This window comes from Mchenga conophoros, linkage group LG7 (genome assembly GCF_057382185.1).
Source record: "Mchenga conophoros isolate Kocher_MC1m ecotype Shallow Benthic linkage group LG7, M_conophoros_male_GT1.1, whole genome shotgun sequence".
NCBI classification, from domain to species: domain Eukaryota; kingdom Metazoa; phylum Chordata; class Actinopteri; order Cichliformes; family Cichlidae; genus Mchenga; species Mchenga conophoros.
The window spans coordinates 40,589,051-40,613,428 of record NC_140532.1 but is presented as its reverse complement, the minus strand read 5'-3'; the positions used below and the strand labels follow the sequence as shown (position 1 = coordinate 40,613,428).

At 39.4% G+C, this 24,378-nt stretch overlaps 1 protein-coding gene across 1 annotated transcript in view; it reads right to left on the bottom strand.

The window, feature by feature from the left end:
• Positions 1–1,668: 1,668 nt before the first annotated feature.
• LOC146570669 (matrix metalloproteinase-17-like) overlaps positions 1,669–24,378 on the bottom strand; it is an 88,204-nt gene continuing 65,494 nt past the window's right edge. Inside the window, exons 5-10 of the mRNA XM_085279250.1 lie at positions 19,194–19,370; positions 16,611–16,713; positions 14,875–14,957; positions 14,062–14,214; positions 13,471–13,728; positions 1,669–3,653 (exon numbers count right to left, since the gene is read on the bottom strand). Coding sequence (XP_085135376.1) covers positions 3,328–3,653; positions 13,471–13,728; positions 14,062–14,214; positions 14,875–14,957; positions 16,611–16,713; positions 19,194–19,370 — 1,100 coding nt within the window. The 3' untranslated portion in view covers positions 1,669–3,327. The remainder of the gene's footprint in view (positions 3,654–13,470; positions 13,729–14,061; positions 14,215–14,874; positions 14,958–16,610; positions 16,714–19,193; positions 19,371–24,378) is intronic.

The window sequence follows — 24,378 nt, the reverse complement described above, 5'->3', positions numbered from 1 at the left end:
AGCTACAATGTGATTGAAATGGTGATATCACATGGGTGCTCCATAATTTGCTGTACCCTTTGCTCCTGACAGCAAGATTGCAATGGCCAAAATCCTAAAGACAAGTCTTCAAAGCAGGAGTACACAAATATCGCAGTAGCTACATACATTTTTTTTCATAAAGTCTGAGACGCACTCATTTTAGGTTTCACCTTCAACTTTTTAGAAAAATCGTCCATTGTTTAGATAAAATAGTTGAACACCTGGTTTATCACTCCTTTGTTTGTGAAATGAAAATAAAAAATTAGGCCCAAGTAGTAATTAACAGAATTGTGCTGCTTCTATGAACGACTACTGATGCAGATTATGTGCTAAATCGCTTCCTTATCTTTGCCATTGCCCCTCTGGATTTTAATTTTTCTCCCCATCTTAACATCTCTTTGTCTTTTCCTGTGTTTGTTGGTGATTATGATGTTTTTTCTGGGTGTCAGTTTGCCCTTTTCTAACCACTTTATCAGTCAACTACAGCAATCTGTCTCCACATGTTTCTCTTTTTACTGTATATGCTCTTCCTGTAAATCAGACCGCTGCCAGGTCTCAGCTTTGCAAGCAGTTCATCCAGTCTTGAATATTTTAGTTACAGGGTTATTGATTGGTTCTGCCGGGCCCATCTGGAAGCTTAAGCAGTGAAAGTGCCATATCTCAACGGTAGAAGACGCTGCGTGGACGATAACTCCTAAGTTTTTTTAAACGACCATATTCCAATAATACTAAATCAAATACATCTGAATAGCCACTTTCATTGTTATCAGCCCAAATGGGACACACACACACACACACACACACACACACACACACACACACACACACACACACACACACACACACACACACACACACACAAAGTGACCCATCCCTGCTGCATTTGCCTGTGGGTGCAGGTGCTCTCCTAGTGGCTGGTGAGCCACACCAGTTAATTAATACCACTGGAGTGTGTCAAGAGAAGGGAAGGAAAAATGCTGTTGTTGGCAGAAAAGTGAATGAGTGACTTTTTAAACTTTTAAACTTCATTTTACCTCAAAACAGACTAAAAGTTACGGGTCTGCATTCTTTGGGGTTGGACTGCATCCGTAGCCTTTGGGGGGAATACACAAACAAACATTCATACAAATGGAAACCCTAACACAGGCGTGGATGTTTGAGCCTGCGTACTGTATGATGAGGATGCTGGTGAAATGCATGTACGTGTATGCGTGTGAGTCTTTCAGGACTAGACAGACTTGACATCCTGTTGACTTTGATCTCTTCGCTCGAAGTATCTGAGGTGGTAAATATTTTCGGATTTGTGACATTTTCTTCCTCTGATACTCTTTCCTCAAGAAACACGGATATACTGCGTAATCCTCTGTGCCAGCAGATCTCTTTATAAACCCATTTGGCGTAAGTGTGAGGTGTAATTTGTTTTCCTGCACTGACCATTACAAGAGAAGACACATTTAAGAACATCAGACAGAGGGGGAGCAGCTCCCAGTTGGTGTCTGCAAGCTGTCATGTTACCATCGTCTGTCTTCAAGCCTGGGCTTTCCTTCAAAAACACAAAAATAATTACACACTCGGTCCACACAGTAGCAGAAATAAGCACTCAAAATAACACAGGGCACTCGTGTGACAAGAAAAAAAAAGAAGTCATTCACAGATATGTTTTTTATTTTCCTATAAAAATATTTTACAATAGAAAACACAGCTTAAAATATACACAGTCCACTTAGTGATGCAACAGCTGCAGAACCCTTCAACTCAAATATATCAGTCTATAGGTAAATATATCTTTACAGCAAGAATAAATTCAGCGGGGCTACAGGGAACTGTCAGTCACCAAAAAAACCACTCTTTGAACTCTATGAGCTGATCAAAGTAATGTAAAAGATACTGAATTATAAACTGATTTCAATAGTAGATACAACTAAACTGAGTGGAAGGAATGCTTATAACCCAGAGGTGAAAATGAGCAGCTGTTCCTCACTTAGTCCGATGATTCAGGCATGGAAACTGGTCCGTCCACCTACTCATCCATGCATCCGTCTACCTCTCACAGCAGGAGTAGGAGCATTCAAACATTAATGCTCGTTGCAAGCACACGAGAGCACAGGATGTTCGTATGTGTGCACGCAGTGGGGTTTATTAAAAGGTCAGTTCCACAAATAAAAAAAAAATCATGTTTACCTCTGGTGCTATGCTGCCTTGCAGGTAGTTTTGGTTTTATCTCTCCAGTTTGAGTAAAATAGAGATGAATGGAAAGCAGCAGTGCTTGTGAACACGCAGAAAAATGACTTACTTGCAAATTCAACAGTAGTGTATCTTTTCAGAAAGTGTTCCTTTTATTCTGAATAATTTACAGGTCTTGTTGCAAACTGGAACTAATTTTTAACACCAGAAAATCACTGTGAGTTCTGTAGGTGGTCAGAGCAACACCACCATTATTATTTTGGCATAGAAAATGTATTGTGGTACTAAAATCTGTGTGTGTGATGTTTGTTTTTGTCTCTCTGTGTATGGACAGACTGCTGCATTGTCCCCAATTTCCCATTGGGGACAATAAAGTTAGCAAAATCAATCCATGTACATAGCTGGTTATAATCTGAGTTTGAATATAAAAAGAAAACATGGTTTAGGTTATTTAAAACAAATTTTGGGCTGATAATGGATCAGTGCTCCTTTTTATAATGGGTGTATTCCTTTGCACTTGCCTTCAAGTCAAAATAAACTTAGTATGTTTGTCATGTGATGATTTGCTGCTGTAAACTTAAAAAACATTTCTATTCACTTACAATTTTTCCTTTGCAGAGATTTGGCCGTTAATCATTTGCTGAAGCTGTTTTCACACATGCACTGTGGCCCTGAACTGAGCACAAGCATTTTACATGGATCAGACAATAAACAGTCTGTACCCAGCCAGCTCACTAAAACAAAGTCCATGCGATGTCTGATTAGGTGCATGTGAGAATAGTACATGTAACTGACCAGTGGATTACAGTTAGTTGGCTTTATGTGTCCTGCTCCCTTTCCAAAAGCAGAGTATCTGAAGTATCTGTTTGCTGCATGAAGAAAAATTATGACAATGCACCGGATGAATCTCCTCACTTCTTCTCTTGTGCATGTATGAAAACAGCTTGTAAAGCACTGAAAGCTGGGTGATGCCCATAAGAATGACTGCTTGATGGCAGTGCCCCTTGAAAGTCATGATAAATAAATAACAGCAAATTTAGAGCAAAAAGATACTAAATTATATAAGAAGAATATTTTCCAGTTGTTGGTTTGTTCACTGGCCCTCTGTCCCATGCTTTAGCATCATAGCAGTTCAAAGCGGAGAGCCAGCGAGAGCGTCCAGAGAGGCGGCAGCAGCCAAACGAGGGACGGGGATGGGCGGACGCCTAAAGGCGAGGCGGTGTCAGAGGTGCAGGAGCACACCTCGTATCCGTTCTCTGCGTGGTCTGGGTGGCGGTGCACGTTGACTCTCGTCTCTGTGCTTTTGGGCTGTGTGTCCGGAGAGTCCGACTGCATCTCTGTGCACAACAGCCAGTCCGTTGCGATGAGGCGGGGGTATCCTGCCTCCACCTCCATGTCGCTGCCTGGCACTCGCCAGTACTCCTTCCCCTTAAAGAAATAGGACGAGCCTTCGGAGACACAGATTAGAAGGTGGGGATTAGTGTGTGTGTGCATGAACTACAGATAAAAGAATACAATACTAGACTTTATACTAATGGCAGTTCAGAATTGTCTTTGCTCTTCGCTCAAAGCTCAATAAGCAGAGAACACATTAAACACCAAGGGCTATAATTTGTACCCAGCGTGCTAAATGTTTATGTTTAGCATTTTCACTTATTACCTTGCCCCACAGTACATCTGTTTGATAAACCAGAATGTGTGTGAACCAGGTGTCTACATCCATCATGGAAAATTATATCATTTAATTTAATATAACAGCTGCGTTTTCCACCAGTGTGCCTTGGAGAGGAAACTCCGCTGCAGTTTACAAACTTGCATGGACCGTAGCACAAAAACTATAAACCTGTCTCAGAAAAAATGACATTTATATACAAACTAAATGACCACAGCAAAAAACTGTGGAAAGAAATGCAAATTTGCTTGATTTTAACAAAAATATCCATGTGATATGAAAGACGGCATGCTTATTTATGCAAGTTGTCTCCTGGAAACTCTGGTGGTCATACTCCAGCCATCGCTCCGATTACCTTTGTCAGCACTGAAGTAACTGGTGAAACAGGTAATTTTTTAAATGTACTTTCATTTCAAATTTTATTTAAGAGTCATGAATCAAACCAGTAAAAATGGGACTCATGAAAATATACATGGAAAGTATATAAGGCAAAAACAGAGTTTGTATAATTCTAATGAAAGTCAAATATTGAAAATGTATATTTGGCATGACCACTTTTACTCTTCAACACACCCTGAAATATCTTAGGCAGCTTCATTCAGAGCTCTTCTCTGGATGCTGACTGCCTTTTCTTTCTTTCAAGATGATCCTATATAGCTACAATAAGAGATCTGGGGGTGTGGGGAGGCCAATCCATGACTGACAGTGTGTGTTTTTCTATCCAGGTATGCTTTTACTGTTGTAGCAGTATGCTTGGGATCATTTTCATGCTGAAAAATGAAGCTGTCAATGTGCCAATCAGATTCTCTCTACATGGTATTGCATGGTGGATCAAAATCTGATGGTACTTTTCTGGATTCATAACTCCAACACATTTGATCATCACTGTTGTACCTTTCTGTCCTCCTCTGTAGATAATCAATAAGATTTGAACCAGTAATTACAAATTTGGATTCATCATTCCAAATGACCTGTTGCCACTGATTTCCAGCGCACTTTTTGTATAATTTGTCACACCTCAGTTTTTTCCTGCCTTCATTAAGAATGGCTTCTTTACAGCCAACCTTCCAATCTTCTATTTTTGATGAGGCTTTAGCAAACAGTACATGGATCAACAGAGGGGTCAGATGGATCAACAGAGGGGTCAGATGAATCACTCAGGTCCTCAGTCAGGTCTTTGATGGATTTACTGTTTCTTGGAGACTTTCGTTTACTGTTCATCTGCAGTAAAAACTCTGAAAGAGCTTCAGAAATCCTGGAGAACTGCTGCTCAAGATCACTATAAAAAAATTACAAGAATGCCTGGTTCCTTGCACGCAAACTATGTACTATACTTTCATATTAGATATTAACATGTGATCCTTTTGAAGAAATAATTAAGTAAAACTGACATGCACTGGGTATGTAGTATAAAGTGGATTTTGTATTTGCCTTTGCTGTTCAGACCATAGCAATGCCTTATGGGTGCTCTTGACATAATAATTGAACTGTCAGTTGATTGCTACTGATATACCCACCACTGTGCCTGTCTATTCACTACAAGGCACTTAAGTTAATTAGAGTCACCAGAATACCAAATGGGCATTGGCACTGTGCTTCTGATGTAAATGCCACTTTGCTGAGTGCCATTATGACAAATATTTTCAGGGTTTATCAGATGTGGTATTATGAATGATAATAACATACAAAGTTTGTGGGCAATATTTTCCTCGCACGTTCTTTTTTCTTGCTCTATTTCTGATGCGGCTATAGTGAATGCACTCATTGAAATTGTGTTCATTTGAGACAAAAAAAATTGAATTACAGAATTAAATGAAAAACTTAACACCTCCGAATGAATGCATTAATATGTGCTTAACGTTTGTAGTTTACAAACTCATAATAAGCTTCCTGATCTCCCACAGACTGAATTCGTTATCGTGAAGGCGCCCACCTCCTCCAAGGCTGTTCACCTGATTCCTATGAATTTTTTTTATTAACCAGTGACTATGACAAACAAGCAGAGGGAAGTAAACATGTGATAATGGTGTGGCTCATTAATAAGTAAGTGGCAAGAGATAAACAAGTGAAGGAGTTTGAGCAAAGTGAAAAATGTTTTCCCATTGTTAATGGCCTTGGAGCTCGCCAAGTGCAGAAGAGCTCCAAGAGCTATAGCTTCATAACTCCGGAGTGAATAGTGTTTGTCTGTGAATGCTTATTCAGACGTATATATACCTAAACCGCATCTTATTCTATCACAGTGTGTGAGGAAGTGTTGGAGGAAGTGGGGAAATGAGAAGAAAGACAATAACAACAAAAGATAAGGACTTATTAAGGCATATAGGACCTGTAGCCATAATAGAAAATGCTTGATATTGTCTTCAGAACTGCTTTAATTATTTGTGGCATAAAGAGAAAGTGCCAGAAACATTCTTCAGAGATTTGGGTCCATATTGACATGATAGCATCACACAGTTGCTGCAGATTTTTCAGCTGCATATTCATAATGTAATCTCTCGTTCCTTCACATCCCAAAGGTGCTCTACTGGATTGAGATCTGATAGCTGTGGAGGCCATTTTACTTCAGAGAACTCATTGTCATAATTGAGAAATCAATTTGAGATGATTTGAGCTTTGTGACATGGTGTGTTATCACCTCAGGGAACAGGTACGCTGTGCTCACAAAGGGATGGGCATGGTCAGCAACAATACTCAGGTAGGCTGTGCCATTCAAACGATGCTCAGTTGGTCCTAAAGGGTTTAAAGTGTGCCAAGACCATATCCCTCACAGGATTACATCACCAGGAGCAGCCTAAAAAAGGCAGGAATTTATCCATATTTTCATCTTGTCGATAACAAATCCAAACTAAAATTCACCAGTCAAGCTTCTTTCAATTTCCTAATGTCCAATTTTGGTAAGCCTGTCTTGGCCGACACGAGTGTGGTGTCGTGCTGCTGTAGTCCATCTGCTTCAAGGTTCGAAAGCATTTTCTGCATAACTTGGTTGTATTACTGTTGCTCCTGTTTTTATGCGTATACTCATTTTGAACGTCAGCAGCTCGTGTTGAACATGTACTGTGTTGTTGCCATGTGATTTGTTCATTAGATATTTGTGTTAATAAGCAGCTGAATAGGTGTACCTAAAAAAGTAGCCAGTGAGTGTATATCTGAAGTAATGTACTGCCTGCATTGCTGTCACTTACTGTATGTTTTTGGTTATTGCACTAATGTTCATATCCATGCATTGTCCTTAAAAATGCATGCCAAACAGCTTTCATGTCAAACACAATTTCTGAAATGAAATAAAAGGATGAGTGTCTGTACTCCCAGGACGCTTTGCCTCCATTTTCTACATTTTCTCAGGTCGAAACCTAGATGGAAAAATGTGGCAAGACCCACAGCTTTTACAAGAAATCCTCATTCTTATAATAGTGCTGCTCCTGAAATAAATGCTTTTGCTTTGTAGTTTGTGTTTGTGTTGGGTAATGAGAACAATTAAAATGCCTAAAAAGTGCAACGCAAGTTGATGTGGCAGCTGTGCTGGTCTAGCAGTTTTCCTCTAAGTGGGTGAAGGCTCACAGCACCTAGTAATCCTTTTCCTGTGCATAATCATGAGGATGTATTCACACTTAGCTGCAGCATAGTACAATAAAGAGCCCAAGATGCACTATCGTGCATGGAAACACACCTATGGAGTTTAATTCTTCTGAGTACTCCCAATCTTTACCCTACCTACACAGCCAAATTACAATCCTAAAGCAGCTCTCTGTTTGCAAAAAGCGTAGGCCACAGGGTCTTCACCTTTCAAACATGTCCTCACTTTCTAACTTTAAGTATCATTTTGATCTTCACAAAGAGAATATAGTACACATTCTACTTTCTCCTCTGTCACAGTTATTGGAAGATCAAACTTGTACAGTAGGGCTTAATGTCACTTTGTCTTTTTCAACTTGTTCTTTCTTTCCCTCAGAGATCAAGCGTCCTACAGCTGTCAGAATCTGGAGAATACACTTCATGTCACTGAGTTCTGGCTAATAATACAGCTTCTTTGACTGAAGATGAGTCATGAGCTGTGCAGAACAAATAAAGTTCATGAAGACAGTGAACCCTTTAAGTTTCATCCACCGTTATAGGTTATATAAGCTTGTGACTCTATGCAGACTCGTAGTAATTTTCACCTATATAAAGGGTGTAAACTAATTAGGTGATTTATATGATATGTTATGCCAGTAACTTATCTTGAAGGACATCTTCTGAAATATGTGAATCAAAGGATGACGCTGTTATACTTTTGTAATTAAATCGTGTAAAAAGATGAAAACCCACAACACATTCCTCAAGCTTCCCAGTGAGTCTCTCGCCCCCAAGGCCATTAATGCTCACTAGGCATGTAATTTCTTTTATTAATCAATTAAAAATACTTTAACTTCCTTTGTGCTGCTTAGCAAATCTTTTCTGAAACAGGAATAAATAGTAATATTTATTCACAACCATTTTTTGCTGTGTATTAAAACACACTAATCGGCACTTGTGTACCTTCATAGTGTCGGTGAGGTTGATTAAAGATGGACTGCACTGCCAAAGTTCATGATAATGATAGTGCACGTAATGGTGTGGCTCTCAATTAAAAACAATTAAAACAGCTCCATGGACCAAAGGAATGAAGCATGTCAGAGTGTCTTCACAGTTAACACCTTTAGCTACTATTGTTTCATTAGTTTTGGCCTTTTCATTAACAACAACAACAACAAAATAAATAAATAATGCATGTCTGACATTATGCAATGAACTGGCAAAACTGAACACAAATATAATTGGTCTCATTGGTCTCATATTTACCCTAATGACTGCTCTTGAGTAAATGCTGCTTTTAGTCACTGCAATTCTTGGCTGTGTAATAATCCACACTTATCAGCATTTATGTACCATGATAGTTTTGGTGAGGCTGAAAAAATAAAGACTGCCCTGCCAAAGTTCATACTCATATTCCCCTGATTGGCAAATGGTTAGTTACTTGGTGAAACTGCTTGTTAAGAGGTAGATGGGGTTCCATCAAAAGGCTCACAGACAGCATGCAACACACCGACTTGTCCCTAAACACTTGCCGACTGTCTGTGAAGCCTGAAAGTTGAAAAGCGCACAACAAAGCAGAAACAGATCATTCGATAGTGACCACATAACAAGGCTTTTGATGAGCTGTTCAACAACAGCTGGGGAAAAGACAATTTTACTTATCCAGTGGTCTCTAGGCCTGTGCGACTAAGGCCTTAACTCAAGTTGATATTTTGACTCTACTAATTTGACAGTACTGCAGATATAGTGTTAGCTGGTTTCTGAGAACTTGAGTCTAAGATCAAATCCATAAAAGGCAAGACTATTCCTGAGTGCTGTACTGATGTCAGCAGCTATGATTGTTTTTAGAATTACAGAAGCATTTATAGACTTTATGTCCTCTTTCCCTCCATTTTTCAACCATTTTCTATGGTTTTACTGTCATTACCTGTTTTTTTAAAATTCGTATCACGTGAATGAATCTATATTTCTAACAACTTTAATATCTTTGTCCTGAAGTCTTATATTCTCTATTACTTACACATTCTTCGAGTATTTCTAAATAATTTTTATGGCAAGATGTCACCACGTGTCCTCTTTCCTCTTTGGTGTCGTATCACTCTCTTTCCCTTTGTCTGTTTCAATCTCTATTTCCTGTCTATTCACACTGAGATGGTGAAACAAACCGAGAACAGGCTTTGATGTGGCTTCAATTCCAAGGTCCCATGGTTTGTATATGTGCATTTAGGCAAATGGGTTTCCAACTTGACTGCTTTTATCTCAAAACGATAAAAACAACAACAACAACAACAACAACAACAACAACAACAACAACAAAACCCTCCAAAACAATCTTCATCCAAGCAAGTGCTTTAGCACCATTTAAGAATTATGAAAATTGATCAAGGCACACTACTGCGACTATAAAAGCAAAAACCAAAATGGATTTAAATTTGGCAATTTTTGCAAAGATAGTTGGATCTTCTCCCCTGTGTCAGCCTTTCAACTTGAGTTTCAATTTTAGTAAAAGGAAATCAGAGAGAGCCAAATCTGCCAAGTAGGGTGGGTGGCAACCTGTAGATGCTTCACAAGGAGACAGCATCGAAGAGTATGGTCTGTTTTAGGTTCATAACCACCCCGTAAACTCTATCTAGACTAACCTGTTTACACGTGTGAACACCTTTCATTCACAAGTGTTCTTTCATGTAAACTGCACTTGCATGGGGTGGTGTAACAGGGAGCAGAAGGTTTGTTTCTTGTTGAAAATTCTGCAGAGGAAGAACAAGTACCCTTATGTGTACACAGACACACACACACACACACACACACACACACACACACACACACACACACACACACACACACACACACACACACACACAAATATACAAACATGTGGGTAAACTCATCAAAGAGCTCAGAGACCTCCGAGTCTACAAGCTTGGAAGACAGAACACAGACCACTGACAGGGAAAAAAGAGCTTTGCTGTATTTACATGCGCTGCAGGGTTGGTTAGAGACATCCTGGCTTCCACTGAGCATTCTCAAATTTTAAAAATAAGTGTCTGCTTTTTTGATGGATTTTCAAAATCCAAAAACACTCTCAAGCACCATCCAGAGCCTAATACACTGACAGAAAAGAACTGCTGCTTTTGTTTGAACACATGGTGTTCAGGCGATTTTACAACTCTTAACCAAGATGCAGGAGTGATGTGTTGTGACCTTGAGTCAGCTGGTACAGTGGAGCTATACAAAGTGATTACACTGGGCAAGCTCCAAGGTTTGACACTGCGAATATGAAGCAGTGTTGGCAGACAAGACCATGTGTGCAACGTCAATAACAGATAAAGGTTAAAAAAACAAACAAACTCCCAACCCTCTATTGACACATGAATAAAATTAAACAAATTAATAAACAAATGCAAATGTTCTTCTAATCTGTATCCTACAGCCACACCAAAACAATCATGGATGCATCCAAGGAATGCCAAATATAAATAAACTAAAATCAAATAGGAGCAAATGGTGGAACAAAATGCATTGCGTGAATAATGAAAACTCTTAAAGGACACGTATTAGGCTTTTGATTTGTCTCGGAGTCTGAACACTGAATCCCCAGAACATGCTTAAATTTTTAAATCCATGGAACATGCTTCACTTATTCTGAAAGATCCATGACAGAAATAATAGATCACAAATTGCACCGCAGGTTACAGGAGTCAGCTAGACAAAAAACAGCCTGGATGTTACAACATGACTGGCTGTGAGTACTCCAGAGGGCAGTCTTACATTATTCATGTAAGAATGAAGCATACATTTTAAGACTGAAGAATAAGCAAAACAAAAGGTTTTGGTAAAATAACCATATTCTGCCAAACGACACTTAAATTCAACGACAGTGTTGGCAGATGGCTGCCCCTCCCTGACTCTGGTTCTGCTCGAGGTTCTTTCCTGTTAAAAGGGAATTCTTTCTTCCCACTGTCACCAAGTGTTTGGCGTATTCTCTTTATTATTGTAGGGTCATTGTCAAACAATACTAAGTGTTCTGTCGTGGGATGGAACCATCTAAATAAAATGTAACTGAAATTGAATAGAATTGGTAATGCACACTTGCAGGTAGTTATTTATGTAAAATATAAAGATAATGAGGAATTTGAAGCTGATGAGGTGAGCTTGGAAACATTATTTGGGAAGGGTAAATTAAAAAAGTCACAGCAATTTGTCTACATTTGACTTAAAATGATAAATGTTAACATTTATAATGCAAAAGAAGAAGGTAAGACAGGACCAAAATCACAAGGATACTCTCTCTGTGAACTACAAAGCTGTACATTTGATTTTATAGCAATCTATAATATCTCTACAGTATTTTTTAAAAATTAAACAATGTGGTTTTTGCCTTCAGACAGTTCTTTGGGGTACAAATCCAACACGGGGCTAGAAACATACCTCAGAGATTTTGGTCCATATTGACATGATAGCATCACACAGCTGCTCCAGATTTTTTCAGCGCCATGATGCAAAATTCCCATTCCACCACATCCCAAAGGTGTCCTATTAATGGCTACGGAGGCCATTTGAGTAAAGTGAACTCAATGTCAAATTCAAGAAACCAGTCTGACATAATTTAAGCTTTATGACATTGCATGTTATTCTGCTGGAATCAGCTATAAAACAAATACCTACACTGCGTGTAAAGGGTATATGCTCAGTTGATATTAAGTGTCCCTAAGTGTGACAAGACATAAAAAAAAAACCATTACACCACTACCAGTCTGAATCATTGCTACAAAGCTGGATGGCTCCATGCTTTCATGTTGTTTGCACCAAATCCTGACCCTGCCATCTGACAGATCAGGATTTACTGAGGCTCATGACACTTTTTTTTGTTACATAGTTGTATTGAAGGCAATGCTAACGTGTTAAGAGTTTGCTTTTTGCATATGTTAAAGAAAAGTAAAGGGCTCCTAATAGAGGGAATCAACTAGGAACCACAACATTGCGTAAAAAAATCCCACGACGAACTATTCAGTGACATTTCAAGACATACTTCTGAATGGAAGTGGTGGAGTGACTGGCTCAGTGAATGACACTGCCATCCTTATGCCAATAGCAAGGCCTAAAATTTCATCCAAGACTTGAAGCTGCATTCCTAACTTGCCTAATTGTTCTGTTGTCTCATATTCTTCTCAAACTTTATTCCGGTCTAAGGACTTCCCCTGAGAACGGTGTTGCATAGTCTTGCCTTAGGCTTAGAAAATAGCACAGCAGACTACTGGTTTGATGCTGTGGTGGAGTGTTACGACTCTATTTTTCTCAGAGAAATGTAATCATTTTTCACTGAAAGAAACTGACAGGCAATTCATCATTTATATGTTGAATCTAATCGATCAGAGTGTCTTTATAATCAATTTTTAATCAAGACAGAAGCGGTCAAAAATATGTCACTGGCTTTACTCTGAGGACATTCTGACTCTGGGTGATTGATTAAGGTGTAGTTTTGATCATTTTTTTTGAGGATGATGTAAACAATTTGCTTTGCAGATTTATTATCAAACATATGGTTATTTCCTTAAAGGAAATAAACTCTTTAGTGTTTTTCTTAAATTTCAAATTATCATCACTCACTGTAAAGCACTGCAGAAAGAAATTTTAGGTTCTGCGTCTTCTACCTCTAGCTCTGTCTTAGAGCACACAACACTTCAGTGTCTAAAACAAAGTGCTCAGCTGACTTTGTTTTAGTTGAAACTCTTGGATAAGGACAAGATGTCCATGTCAAATTTCACAGTAAAGTAAATGGTTAACCAACTGGTATGCATACTGTGCTATGCAATTCTAATCAAAGTCACATCATTATTCTGTACATGCAATCCGCTATCTATCAAGGACATGCACTCACATGCACCCACACATACAACAGTGCATCCATCAGGGAAGGTCTGGGGTTCAGTATCTTGCCCAAGGACACAACTGTGCCAGTGTCAACTTTGCCTCTCTTTTTCATCATTTTATGCACATAAGATGGGCGGGCAAAACTGTGTAAAAAAAAAAAGATTACTTACCATCAGACCACCTCATGGCATCATCAAGTTGTGATGGCAGCCCTTTCCAGAGGTTGCTGTCCTTAGGGTAGCCCAGGTCCATTCGTCTCAGGTGGTCATCGTATCGCCAATAGCGGTTGTCCTTAAAGAAGTAGGTTTTGTCGTTGTGTAGCCAAACAAAGGCAGCGTCCACACCCTCCAACGGTAGGCCAAAGTCACTGATGGGACGAGGGTAACCTTCCTCCACAATATTGTCTTTAAATACCCAGTATTTTAAACCTAAAGAAAGTTAAACATAACGAGTTAAAACCTACTTACCAATATGATGTTTTATAAAGAAAAGACATCTGAGAGGATACATTTGAAAAGAAAATAATGAAAGGAAATAATTAAATTAAAAAAAACAAAAAACGCACACATATGTTTTTTTGTGTAGTTTTTTTGTGTAGTCTTAACCACAGTGGTAGCTCAAAAGTTGTAGCTTGTTTATGTCCTTCTTTTCAATACTTTAAATGTCATTGCCTAACTCCTCTCCTACTCACATAGACTTACAAAATACACAATTTCCTTAAAAATCCCACCTGCTCTCTTCCAATGTTTTTGATACTGTACCTTTAAAAAATACAATTTTGTGGTCCCCAGGCCTCTCGTACACTGCGTCCACACTATCCAGATTGGTTGGGAGGCCCCGCCAGAAGCGATGGATCTGAGCAGGACGCAGAGACACCAGGTGCTTCTCTCTTGTTAGTCGCCAGAAGTATTTCCCTATGAAGAACAGGTTCAAAATAAGAGGAACAACACTATTACTTCTGCTCTAAATGTCCTTCCAGACTTAATCATGTAAAGTGTACAAGAAACACAACAAGCAATGACCTACAAGTGACAAGGAGCAGCCCTAGTTTGAAAGGTTTGATATTTGTGGCAGGAAGACATAATACAATTATTAAAGGCTGCTAAGAGCTACAGATAAATCTAAATATTCTATTAATTATCTACAAACGTTCCATGTCCTTGATTTTAAAGTGTGACAACAAAAACAAATTATATTAAAAAGTTCTATAAAAACATCGTTAAAATTCAGTAGACTTTACTAACACTGCTACTGCAGAAGGTATGCAAGTCTGTTTCTTGTTTCCGTTGTCAGTGGGAGGCTAGGGGTCATTCCTCCAGAGGGCAAGCATGAAAGGGTGATGTAATTTTTATACTGAAGTCTCTCAGCAGGGCTCAACTGGCTCAGTCGGGTATCTACAACTACCACCTCGCTCTCATTCTCTTTCCCTTTCTCACTTCTTTCATTTGACTCTTTCTCCACTGCTGCTCTTTTGGCTAATTTCTCGTTTCTTTTCTTTTTTGTTTTGGGTTATTTTCCCTCCCCTCATAGCTCTGCAGCTTTGCATATCTCTTTCACTGTTTGTGCTGTTGTACCTTTGAAAAAGAAGGCCTCTCCTCGTATCTGGGCCACTGCATCAAAGTGACTGGTGCATCTGTCTGGGGTATCTCGTGCCAGCCTGAGAGAGATGGGAAGAAAGTAAGAAGGGAAAAACAGCGTAAAATGAGCGATAACAAGGATCTGCTGGATTCTAAACTGGACATTTATAAAGCTTTAGACCTCTAGCCACCACAGAAAATGTTGTATCTCGGTTCTAATGACTCACCTCTCATTTGCAAAAATTTCCTCAGTTGTGAAAAGTGAAAAAATTATTTGACCGATTATATTGCGTAGCTTTTTACTGACATGCGTCGACCCCTTCTGAGAAATTTTGCACAAGCTGTTCCTGATATCCTCTCAGGTGCCTGTGCGTGAATCACTGAAACCATGCTAAAAGAAGTGAGGTAGCTATCAGGCTGACATGGTGAAATCCCTCGGTGTGTTTATCCCCAAGGTTTTTAAGTGATTTAAATCACTGACGTGGCCTGCATGCCAATGATGAAGCCATTAGCACCACAGGGCTGAGAGTGAGAGCCTGCCAGGCCTTATATTACCAACAAAGGTCTCTATTCAGAACTCTATTAGCGCTACACCACAGTGCAGTGGTCAGTATTGGTGCCCTTGTCGGGCCCAATCTAGCTTTTTCCACACATCATGACCTGACCAAGGCAGCAGGAAACAATTAATGAAGCTAGTGGACGTCTGAAACTGGCGAGCAAACGCTGCTAAATGTTCATCTGTGGTGTTTTAGCAATACCTCACTGTGTGTAGTTGTATTTGTACCTCCACCCATCTGAAACTAAATAAACTCTTTAGACCTTCAGACTAAAGTTTCTTCAGGTTTGCTTTGTTTTTGGGGGCTACCCCAGGCTGGGGTTGAGTGGTTAGGTTGTGTGTGTGATGTGTGTGAGAGAGTGTATGTACTCTCAAAATGTATAAATGGACAAAATGCAGTCTAATTAAGCTTGATAACCTAAAGAAACTACAGGTTGATAGCTGCCCAACTGTCTTCTGAGAATTGCTTAATTTGATGGGCAAGGTCCCATGCTCACTCTTGGCTAATTTGCTTTTTGGTACCTTACAAGTTCTATCAAGTCTCCCCCTCCCCGCAAGAAAATTCTTTTTTACAATGAATGTAAGCCTGCATAGATTCATTACACTACGTCTCAGTGGAAGTAACAAAAACCTGATACAATTATAAAACAATCACAATGCAATTATGTACAAGGAATCATCCCAAAAACTGAAATCTCTCTGTAATGTGATTCAATCCAGTGAAATAAAACAAATGAATACCACCTGCATGAGGCCTGTGGATGTAAATTCATTTATTGTCATGACTTTAATAACACCATTTTTCCACAACTACTGTATATAAATAGACAGAATGCACATTGAGAAGATGGTTTATTTGCTTCTGCTGAGGCTTGTTTTCACTTCAATCAAAAAGCATTTCAATAAGTTGTGTCCTGAGATGAACTGTGCTTTGAGTTTTATTGACACAGACCCTCTGGCCATCATGCCTGCTTTACTAAATTTATGAAATTAAGATGAAATGAATACTGAAATTGGCTTTCCTTCTTCCAAACAATGCAGCTAATTTAGGTAAAAGAGACCTTAAAACAACTACTAAGGAATTAAGTGATTTTTATGGACTGCATTATTATTAGAGTGCCAGATCTATTTCTGTTGCATTTAAAAGATAACAGATACCTTTAATACTTCTACTTACATGACCGTGGACCTGTTTTCAGGAAGATCTAGCAGGACAGGAGGCTCGGCTGTCTGAGACGAACTGCCTGGTTGATTTGTGTGGGACACTGAGTCTCTAACACCTGGGAAAACAAGACAAACATATGTAATAACAATAAATCCCTTATACTATTTTTGATAATTTATTTCGTTTCTTTTGTTCTCCATTTGTGTCTTACATTTCATATGACACATTTTCAGTCCCATTGCCACAGGATCATAATGGCTTAATGCCATGGTGACCATATTTTGATTTCCAAAAAAGAGGACACTTGCACCAGTCATGAAGAACTTTAATAAAACTGTTTACTTAAAGAAAACTTTAACGTATTTAAACTATGCCTTCTCTGTGCAGTTAATGAATGGTGAAATAAAAAATGTCATATAGGCTTTTACAAGTCAGCAAGTGCAAAAAAAGAGGACGGTTGGTCACCCTATTAATGCCAATAATTTGGCATTAACATCAGCACAAAAATTGTGCACCGGGAACTTCGTGGCATGGGTTTCCAAGCACTTCCTGTGCAAGTGTGTGCAGGGATAGACAATTAGATAACTAGATAGAAACAAAAGAAGATTCATCACTCAAAGTGAATTAAAACTGCCCTGAGGGCAACCTATGTGGTCTCATACTATTCTAGAGGACAGTTTAAAATTGTAAGATGTAGAAAAAGAATAGAGCCCTTGAGTTCAGTTTGCACTACTGAACTCTATGCCATCAGCTTGATGGTTGCAGCTCTTACTGCAGTACAGAATGTGGATCACAATGGATTTTTTCTTCTTGTTCCAGGTACTCATAGGTAGAACACAGTCTGAACAAAACGGGTTAGCTTTGATTTTAATGACAGAAAAAAGTTGCCAAATCATTCAACAATGGAGGAGTCAAAAGTATGTATGACTAAAATAAATATGTGAGGTTACAGTGCTATCAGTGCGGACAGAAAGATATTTGTAGGACTGGTCATTGGTTGGTTAGGAATAACCACGGGGGTTGTGATCACCAACATTTTTTTGGATCCAAAGTCATCTCAAAATGAGGTAGTTTGATCATTTCCACGTATCACAATATTCCCCTTCAGCAGGATTCAGCAATTCAAATCACACGCCACCATTATTTATCCCCGCACTTGATTGTGTTTTTCTAAAAGTCATCATTTTCTTTCTTTCTTGTCTCACTGTCACTTCCTGGATCAGGGAAAGGTTTGATGAAGTCACATGGCATAATGAGGTCCAATTAACTCCATCCATGTTTTCATTAAATCAATAACCTTGCTCTGCAGAGCTCATAAATTGGTGCCCCCTGCATGAGATGAGGCTGCTGTATCTTCAGTCTCCTGAGCTGTCACAGCCACTAGTTTACTGCGAGACAAACATAATTACAGCCAAGGATCATGACTCACGGCCAGCAGAGAAGGATTCTATGAAGGGTCGGAGACTTCACAGCATTGATCATGTTTGACACTGCTTGTTACTAATGATGATTCATCAGGTAAGCAGATAATTTTGTGAGTATTTACTGCAGCACATATTTCATATTAATGATGGGAAAAAACAAAACTATATTTCCAGTAAAGAGGCTTAGCCAGGAGCATAAAATTGTTCAATATAATTATGGAAATACACGAAACAGCTGACTGTAATAGGAAAAATAAATTAAGCAGTTCTGATTTAGGTCATATATTGTTTCAGGCCTTGAGTCACCCCTCATTTCTTTATGTTATGCCAGGAAATGGGAAATAGGTGCAGTGACCTACTGAAATGTGCAAATATGCACCAACAACAGGTGCAGATGCAGGTCCTGTGTCAGGTCTTTGCTGCCTTTTTCCTTATTTTCAGGACATGACAGTGCAATTCATTTGCTATAGATAGTTTTTTAGGCCTGCTACTTCTACTTTTTTATATGTGCAATGCGTTGTTAAGGACACGCTGCACACTGTGCTGACACATGTCAAGTTCTCAGCTAATTCTAATCACCTTGTTGGTGCAAAAATGCCATTTTATGCCTGTTGAAATGTTGTCTCTTGTGTGTAACCGGGTCACAAATTACATATTGTTATAATTACACAAAATGTGTTCTAAACTCCAGGATCCCCAAGCCTGTAGTTATCTTCATTGTCAGTGAGAGCCCCTCCTCATCCTTTTCTTCTTCTTTGGTGCAACCCTATAAATTTGCAGTACCCCTTTTTGGTCTCTCCCCTTTTCTACAATTCCCCTGCGGGAGAGGTTGGTATCATTTATTGTCCAACACTAATTATATTTCTATCCACCCTGCCACCCTGATGTTTCTAATTGTGTGTTTTAGTTCATTATTGGCATCATTATGCCTGTCTTTACTTGCTGTTATGATCCTTTTCATAGTTACACAGCCAGTTTGCTTCAATGTTTATGGATTTGTGCTTTTCAGTAACACCTGAGGCAGATTCAATAAATGGAAATTTGTTAGGAATCAAAGTAATTTAATTTCTGGCTCATCTCCCTGACACACACACACACACACACACACACACACACACACATACACACACACACACACACACACACACACACACAGGCGCCTTTTACATACCATAAAGCTGCCAAACTCTGACTTTGTCTTCATAGGGTAGATCATATTTTAGAGGGTCTCCAACAGGGCCCTGGTAGTACGGTCTCATGATGGACTCCATTGCAGAGGTGTGGACCAGACCGATGGCATGACCAAACTCATGGACTGCGACTGCAAACAGATCCATGCCGTGAGAGTCTGAAAGAGACAGAAAGGAGATTACACAAAAAATGAAAGTAAGCGCACTGTTAAAAGCCTCGTTTAGTGAAACATAAAGAAGAAAAAGCAAACCTCTTTAGAAATGCACTCTAAAGGTCAAAGGTCACTATACACAACACAAGTAATGCTCTGTAAAATTGCTACTATTATGACTATAGTCCCTGTATTTCGTGCATGGTTATAGCCATTATTTAAATAATATACAAACCACATTTTTCTATATGTAAGAACTCGCTTTATCGTGCTCAAACTATTAGTTAATTTTTGTAACAGTTGACTAAAATAATAATAGACCACTCCCATTTGTTTTTCAAGTACATTTGTGGAAGGATTTACTGCTGCTTTGCATTTGATTTTATGACGAGATAATCAATTAATGTGTAATGTCACAGCTTGCAGATTGCTATAAAGAAGTTGTTCTAGGTCTTCAGCTGCAGACACTGATCATGTGTAAATGGATAATCTGCTTCTTCCTCCATGGCCAACAGACTGTTTTGATTGGTCACACATGTTCAATTAGCATTAGCATTCAGTGACAGAGAAGGTGGCATGAAAGACTTTTTGGTAAATTGCTTTGGAGAGATCCACAGCGATGGTCGCCAATGTGACCTTTCTGCTATGGGTCTGCACCCTTAATTGACCCTTTTCTTTTTTTTTTGTCCAACTTGTGGTGCAAATTGAGAGGCATGACAGACAGCTCAGGAAGCTCTGAGTGTTGCAGGTGTGTGGTATAGTGAGATAACTATGGTAATACTGCCTGAGTCCCTGGGCCGCCAATCAAAATCTTAGTGCGGAAAGACACCTAAAGAGGCTGCAGGCTATTAAAGCACCTTCCCTCCATCTTCAGCTAAAACATAAAAAGAAAAATCCTCCCAAACCCCTTGTCTGACTCTGTGAAGCAAGACAGAACCTGGGGCTTAGAGATTTAGATTTCCAAAAATATGAAGAGGTACCGTGTCAAACCAAGCTAGCTCAGAGTTCCTTGGTGGCTATGTGCGCAAGTCTGCATTCAGTAAACCATAGGTCGGCCACGGCCTGGGACACGCACTCGTGCTTACAGTATTCACCTGGGGTGGTCAGGAGGCAGATGCCAACTCTAATCTACAGAAGCACATGTTGCAGGTGAACAATAGGAAGGAAAGAAAGGGAGAGAGAGTGAGGGAGAAAGGGAGAACAGGGACTCGGAGCACAGTATGTACCATGTCATCGCATTTAAGGTCCACGTGAAGCAGACATAATAGACATAGTGACTGAGGACAAAGTCAGAGAGGCAAGGATTGTGTGAATGCACCAAATTATTTTAGAAAAGCAGAGACTGAGACACATAGAGAGAGAGAGAGAGAGAGAGAGAGAGAGTATTCAGTATGGCTCTTCAGACTGTTACATTCTTAGGGATTCAATCTTTGTTCTTCCAGATTCACCACTGACCCATTAAGCAGCTTTTTTATCAGTCCAAATGCTTTCATGGCATGGAGCTGAGAATAGAAATTAATAGCTTCATTTGGTAGACCTTTCAACCCTCTCCTGACTGTCAGTTCTCCAGTCCACAAAGATGAGGATCACAGGACTCTGTTGCTTTGATCTTGGTCAAGAAGATCCATAAAAAACATCACAGCTCCTTAGTGGATGCCCTAAAGTCAGCCTATGTTAATAGCATGAATATCTATAATCAGTACTTCCTGCTGTCTTTGCAACTAGTCACAAATCCCTCACTCAAGATTTAGTAATTAAGCTAATTTTACTCTTTTAATGACCAAAAATAGCTTGTAATAACTCAATCATTGTCACTCATAGCATAAATACAACTATTTGTAACTGGACTATATGAATGCACATAGGAGACGTGTTTGCCACAAAACAGTATGCAGTTTTAGGGTTAGCATAAAATACTCAGTGCTATTCTAGCTGGGTTTACTTTGATACGATCCTCTTCCCATCTTTTGCTAATTTAAACACGGTGAAGCTTATGCATAAGTTTAGTAATGAAAACGTGTAATCACTCACTTGCCTGCTTTCCTGGTTGTTCGACTGCTAGTCTGTTCTTTACACCACTTCCACTTTCCCACACTGTCAAAGTCAATACCGACATCATTACTCTAGCCCAATCATCCTCTTGCCCGCCTTCAGCGAGCCAATCAGCCTCCAACAAGTGTGCTTTAAATCTCAGTGCTCTTCTGTCACTATGAAAAGAATAATCTTAGAGATTCATTAATTTCTGTATCACAATAAATGTTATCTTTAAATACAGTTGACAATGTTTCCCCTTAACTTATCCATTTTATTAAGTGTCAGGTCAGTCTTTAGAGTTCAAACTGATTAGTTACATCTGGAAGTTGGGTAAATACCCTGAAACAACTTATTTTTGGAAAAGAACTAACTCATGTGTTAGCTACCTGTAACTAGTTGTTAACATCATCACAACTATCTAATCAGCACACACACAACAGCTCGATGCATGTCGACATGCAGACACAGTCGAGATGACTTGCTGAAGTTCAAAGTGAACAAGGTGATTTAGGGAAGAAAGGCAATTTAAGTGACTTTGACTGTGGCATGGTTATTGGTGCCAGACAGGCTGGTCTGAATAGTTCAGAAAGTGCTGATCTACTGGGATTTTTCCACAGAGCCATTGTAAGGTTCACAAAAAAGAGAAAATATCCAGTGCATTGCAGCTCTCCAGATGAAAATGCCTCGTTGATGCCAGAGGTGACAGGACAATGGCCAGGTTGCTTTGAGCTGAAAGGCAACTCAAATAACAACTCATTACAACCAAAGAAGGACAAAGAGCATCTCTGAATGCATGACATGCTGAACCTTGCAGCAGATGGGCTACAGCAGAGGAAGACCACTGGGTGCCACTCCTGTTAGCTAAGAACTGGAAACTGAGGTTACATTTCTCACAGGCTTTAAAATTTTTTTAAAAACTGTTGTAATTATTGCTGTCACATTCAGATGGTAGGATCAGAATTTGGTGTAGACAAAGTAAAAGCGTGGCACACTTTGGGCCAATAGAAGCAGTTGAGCGTTATTAAATGCTACAGCCTGCCTGAGTACTGTTGCTGACCATGTTCATCCCTTTATGACCACAGTGTATCCATTTCCTTGTGGGTGATAAAGCACCATGTCACAAAGCTGTTTTGTTGAAAATGAAAATGACTTTGCTGGAGCAAAATGCCCTCCACAGCTACCAGATCTCAATCCAATAGAGCATGTTAGAGATGTGAAGGAGAGATTTGCATGATGGATGTGCAGCTGACAAATCTGCAGCAACTTTGTGATGATATCATGTCAATATACACCAAAATCTCTGAGAAATGTTTCAATCTTGTTGAATCTGTGCCATGAAGAAAAGGGGCCCAAGCTGCTTCTACAAAGTGTACCTAACAAAGTAGCATATCTGTATATGCCCCTCCCCCCCTCAACGCTTCCGTCATTTCCATGTTTTGCCTCGTGTTCTGTCAGTATGTTTTATTTCCCATCATTAAATTTCTAATATTGTGCTCCTAGGAAGTACAATCCTCTCTGAGGTTACTGACTTAATCACTAAAAAGGTTTTGCGAGGATGCACTTCATGCTCAGGACTTCCACACTGTCTGTAATGGTATTGGCTCACAGCCAAAATTCAGTCCACCCAGGCAAAATGCTACGCTTTCCCTTGTTTGGGCCACACCAGAAGAAAAAAATATCTCTCTAGCAGAGGTCAGAACGTTCTTCCAAATATCTGCTGCTCCTCAAGCTGACATCCATCACTGTAATCACACAGTGACATCACATTTAGCACAGAACACTGTAATCCCTTAATGACCTCCAATACGATCGGTGAGCCCCGAAAGCCCCGTCCACTGCTCCAGTTATTCAAACCGAGTTGTTAGTAACCAGACAAACTGAACACTCAGATAAGAGACACAACCACACGCAGAATGAAACGCTTTCTCGTGTGTTTTCCTTCTTTATATTGGTATGTTTTCTATGACACATTGAATTCTGATACAAATACATATATGAAGTGAAGCGGCTGCTTTAGAGAAGATTTTTAGTTATATTTTGTTGACTCTAAAGGAAAAAATAAATAGTGCAATACAATACTCCAGTGGACAAAGTTTATAATTGCTGAACTCTTTCACACCATCCCACTGTTACGTGTACCTGTTCTAACTTTATCGTTTGTTTATTGTCTGTGGAATTTGATCCTGTTTGTATTTCCCGGCACTGAATTGTTCCGCAGCATTGTTTGGTGGGTTTTTTCCATTTTCTTTTCAGTATTTTACTTCAGTAACATGTTATTGTTAACATACATCAGTCTGGAAATGTGGTTTGAAAACCAGGGCACAGATAAGGCACGCTGTAATGTAAAGAGCAGGTTTAAAGAAAAAAAAAAACCTTTAAATTGCAGTTTCAAATAATGCTCTATGAATGTAATAGCACAATGTAGCCGAGAGAGACTAGAGTTTGATATTTTCAATGATTCTTTCATGTTTTCTGTTCTCTTGGAGCTTGTAAAGTATACACTTCCCCTCCTCTCTGCTGCCAACAAAACAATAGGAGGACGGGTAAAATAAAGTGTAACGATCATTGGAAAAGACACAACAAAAATAGGGTAACATGCCCAATATGCCAACCATTCCTCATACAGAAACATAAACAGTACACAGAATGTGTGCATGTATTCCCAACACACAAACACACACACACAGAAAAAAAAATTGAATGTCATGAAAAATTCACCTGCCTAATGATGCTTTTGTTTTAGTCAGGGTAATCAGTTTGTAGAAGCAGATTGCTGGCTGAGTGATAATTAATACAAGCAATCTGCTGCCTGTCAAAGCAAAAACAGCACTTCCAGACCTCCGCTTATTTGATCTCACCGAGATTCCACCTCTCACGACTCCTAATGGATGCCAGAACCATCCATCTACACAGCAGGGGTGAACTGGCCTGTTAAATGTGGTGCTTAATTTCCACTATTCAGCAGCATCATACACATTAG